The following is a 4,353-nucleotide window of genomic DNA, read 5'->3' on the forward strand; positions in this document are numbered from 1 at the left end:
ATTTATTTCTTAGGAGTTCAAAATTCATTCCTTGGGGCTTCAAAAGAGACGGGGTCTCGCTATGTTGCCCAGGCTGGAGTGCAGTGGCTATTCACAGGCGCGATCCCACTACTGATCAGCACGGGAGTTTTGACCTGCTCCGTTTCCGACCTGGGCCGGTTCACCCCTCCTTAGGCAACCTGGTGGTCCCCCGCTCCCGGGAGGTCACCATATTGATGCCGAACTTAGTGCGGACACCCGATCGGCATAGCGCACTACAGCCCAGAACTCCTGGGCTCAAGCGATCCTCCTGCCTCAGCCTCCCGAGTAGCTGGGACTACAGGCGCGCGCCACCGCGCCCGGCGCTCGAGAGCAGCGCAAGTTGACACTAGAGGCTGAGTTGCGGTGACGTCACCAGCTGTGCCGGCCTAGAATGTTTCCAAGACCGCTCGATTCACTCCCTCGAAACCGCGTAGTCGCACAGCGTTCGCGTCATTTGTCAGCACTGCATTCTGGGTAAACCGTGTCTCAAAAATTTGAAGAGCGCATGCGTTCGCTCCTTCTTTCCTTTTGCCTCGTTGCATCCGAGAGAGTAAGATGGGTCACCAGCAGCTCTACTGGAGCCATCCGAGGAAATTTGGCCAGGGTTCTCGTTCTTGGTGAGAAACAGAATGTGGTTTTAGGGAAGGGTTGTACTGGGTTGTGACGCGGCCAGAACTCATGGAGAGGAGTCCGCGGCGGCGCGTGGGGGTAGACCGACCTGGAGCTGTGACTGCCGCCATTACGGGCCTCTGACGGGTCAGGGAAGACCCGCGGTGAGAGTGGTACCCCCGAGTGCGGAATCTTTCCATTTCTGCGGCCTGCAGTAACGCCATCTCTCTTCTTACAGCCGCGTCTGCTCAAACCGGCACGGTCTGATCCGGAAATACGGCCTCAATATGTGCCGCCAGTGTTTCCGTCAGTACGCGAAGGATATAGGCTTCATTAAGGTACGCGGCCGCGGATGCCTTCTCCGGGTTCTGTGTGTGAGCGGGAAAAGTTCAGATATTTCCTTATTTTGAGCTTTCGACCAACACCGTTTTCCTCTTTGTCTTAGTTGTTAACAGCGCTTTTTGGGGTATCGGACGCCACTGTTAAAGAGCTTTGGCAGGGTAATGGGATAGATTTTACAGTCTAACCCCTTTTTACCAGTGTCCGTCAGTTTTAGAAAACACTGGAAATTAAGTTTTAGATCTCTCTAATCGTATCTAGACATTTTCCAGCAAAATACATGTGTTGGCTACTGCCCCGAGATGTGGGATAGCATCATACACTGGCATGAGCTTGAGGATGATTGGGGCCAGATAGACCTTCTTAGGATTCAGATAGAAATCGCCTGTTTAATAATAGTCCAGTGACTTTAGTCCAGTCACATTAAGTTCCGTTTCTGCCTGAGAAAAATAAATGGCAAGGTTGTTGGAAATCTGTATATGTGGAGCTGTCTTGACTCCTAAAAATCAGTTAAGTGCTAAGAGTGTTTTCTTCCCTCTGTGGTGAAAACTACCACTTTCTTGGCCCTTCGTGATGATACAGTTGCTGGTGTTAAAGTATGATCTCTGTTAGACACAAAGTATCTTAAGCTTAGACTTTTAGTTTTGACCAGACACTTAGCACGTATATGCTTGTTACAATGTGGAAGTTCATATATCTCATTCAGCGGGATGGGACGTGTTGATCAGTGTATCAGTGATGAGAATGGACTCAGGCTCTTGAGCTATTAACTTTGTGTCCCAAGTTTCTCAGAGGTTAAGATTAAATGAGTTAATTTATGAACGGTCCCTATAGTAGTGTCTCTCACACATTAAATACCAAAGTATTAGCTGTGTAGTTACCTACTTAACCAGCCTGAGGTTTTGGTAAAGATTATTTTATGTAGTAGTGTCTTTCTAGTGGGGAATTCTTTGAGGGAAGAAGTGAATGCTGATGCTAAAGTTTACAGTCTTAAATTGTTGTGGTTTGTGGGATAGCTTGTTGTAAGCATTCAGTAACTATTTAAGCTATTTAGAGCTTGGTAGCTAGTTTGGGTCGGTCAGATTTCCAGTTTAAACCTCATCCTTCCATAATAAGCACCAGTGTTTGTGAGAATAAAATGGGTATTTAAACATTTTGAATTAATAGATTTCTTGTCTGTCTTTTCTTTTTCAGTTGGATTAAGTGAACTTCCTTGAATTGGTCATCCAAGATAACCTACCTTAACTGCAGATAACCAGGATACCTACTTCAATGTCAACTCATTGTACATAAAATAAAAAATACTCCAATTATGAGTGCTTTAATGTGAATGGAATGGTCAATTGATTATAGGAATCTCCTTTTTAAAATGTACTATTTTCTCAGCAGTTCATCTTCAACATATGTGGCTTAATTTCCTTCAGTTATATAAAAGTACTCATGCTGAACTCTGATAAAAATGCCAATGTTGTTTTTATATTTCAAAAAAACCTTTTTTATTACATAAAGTGACTTCTATATATAGGAGCATCTAGCATATAACTTGAGACAACTGTCTCAAGTAATTGATTTGCTACAGTGAGCTAGGCAATAGAAATAAAACTGTTGAGATACGTTTTTTTTGAAAAAAGATATATCACTGAAACCTTGGCATTGCCCAGAGGTGGGGAGATAGCAGTCCTAGCTTTTGGGGTAATTCACAGATAAAATCTTGCAAGTTTCTCAAATGTTTGTATGTGGAAAGGGGGCACCAGTGATTAAAAGTTCATGGGTCTTGGGGACCTGGGTGGCTCAGGCGTTTAAGCGTCTACCTTCAGGCCAGGTCATGATCCTGGCGTCCTGGGATGGGGCTCCCAGCTCAATGGGGAGTCTGCTGTTCCCTCTACCTGCCCCCCCAGTGATCTCTCTCAAATCTTTTTTTTTAAAAAAAAAAGCTCTTGGGTCTTGTCCACAAGATAAACTTTAATGAGGCAAGGATGGAAGGAGGGAAACAAGTCTGTTGGAATAGTTAGGCAAGTGGTCTTGGCTAGGGCTAGGACAAAAGGGAGTGGTTGAAGCAGTCTGCAAACATGGCTTTTGAAGAGCAAGATGACAGGATTTGTTGAAGGCTTGGATGTGGAAGATAGAGGATTCTAAGGGTTGGCCTGAGCAATGGTAAGGCTATAGTTCTTACAGAGCTAGGACTGAAAAAAATGGTTTGGGGAAGAGTTAAGTTTGGGGCATAGTAAGTTGAAAGTGCTTCTAGACTTTCATATGGAGCTCCCAAGTCAGTAGGCATTTGTGTACATTCCTCTGGAATCCTTGGGAGCTTGGGGCTGCTTGTACGATTTCAGTTGTCCTCAGAATATGAATAATTGCTAATTTGGGATCTCATCATCGTGACTAGAGATCCAATTCCTAAAATCTAGGGAGTAAATAATATATGAACAGGACTGTTCTGGGTTACTCCTGGGAAGATGAACAGACTGAAGGAGAGCCAAGGTAATGGTATACTAGAAGCCAAGCAGGGAGTGATGAGCTAACTGCTTCTGATACACTTGGGTTGATACCGTGTCCTCTCAGGAGGGGGAAGTGTGGCTGGAAACAAGTGGAAAAAACAACTGGTGGTTAAGCTAGCTGCAAACTTCAAAAACGACAAATGTATTGTTACTGTAGGAGGTAATGGAAGTTGGGGACAACTGAAGCTTAACTTTCATGAGCTTTATAGTAAATCCACCTTTGCTCCTAACCTTGAGGCCCAAGAGTATGGGATAATAAGCTGCAGTCGCTGCTGGGGAAATGTCTGGGGAAGAGCCAGGTTTAAACTGGCTAGGGAGACGTAAAGAATATTGGAAGAAAAGCTTGAAGATGTAGGAGTTTCTGGTAATGGAATGGAGCTGCTTTTGCAGATAGGGTGGGTAAGACCTGTGTTACCTGAGCAAATGTGGAAATTTTGGTTAAAGATCAGATAGGCTCACGCACCTAATGATTTAGGTAAATGAGGTTGTGAGATGGGTGGTTTGATATGACACTTGGATGAGCTGAACTCTTCGTGGGATGGCGCTGTGTAAATGTTACCATATGTATTGTGCATTCACTGAGGGGATGTGCCCTAACCAGTCCTGGCTCTGTGTGTATGTGGTGGGAGTGAGTGGGAAGTTTGGTGTGAAAGGTGGTCTGGCTTCTCTACTAGGAATTGAATAACTTAACTGCTTAAGACTTAAATGTCTGTGCCAGACCTGCCAAGTGCCTTAAGTGCATTATTTTTTTCAAGTCTTTTTCAAGGTTTTTGAGACTTTTTCATAGACATGCTCATTACACCACTGAGATAACAGGCTTAGAAATGCAGTAATTTCATTACCAAAGTCTACCCAACTAAAGGGATCAGAACTGGTCTAGAACTCT

The 4,353-nt window shown here is 44.3% G+C and overlaps 1 protein-coding gene across 1 annotated transcript; it reads left to right on the top strand.

Annotated features, from left to right (window-relative positions):
* Positions 1 to 477: 477 nt before the first annotated feature.
* RPS29 (ribosomal protein S29) lies at positions 478 to 2,300 on the top strand. Its single transcript, XM_027571069.2, has 3 exons — positions 478 to 638; positions 869 to 968; positions 2,164 to 2,300. The coding sequence occupies exons 1-3, from the start codon at positions 577 to 579 to the stop codon at positions 2,170 to 2,172; spliced, it is 171 nt and encodes a 56-aa protein (XP_027426870.1). The 5' UTR covers positions 478 to 576; the 3' UTR covers positions 2,173 to 2,300.
* The last annotated feature ends 2,053 nt before the right edge of the window (positions 2,301 to 4,353 follow it).

This window comes from Zalophus californianus, chromosome 6 (assembly GCF_009762305.2).
Source record: "Zalophus californianus isolate mZalCal1 chromosome 6, mZalCal1.pri.v2, whole genome shotgun sequence".
Lineage (NCBI taxonomy): Eukaryota > Metazoa > Chordata > Mammalia > Carnivora > Otariidae > Zalophus > Zalophus californianus.

What these genes read in the sequence shown, in the direction of transcription:
- RPS29 (XM_027571069.2), top strand. Translation starts at nt 577, where the DNA reads ATGGGTCACCAGCAGCTCTACTGGAGCCATCCGAGGAAATTTGGCCAG. An exon ending in GGCCAGGGTTCTCGTTCTTG is followed by an intron (nt 639 to 868) that starts GTGAGAAACAGA and finishes CTCTTCTTACAG; the next exon opens with CCGCGTCTGCTCAAACCGGC.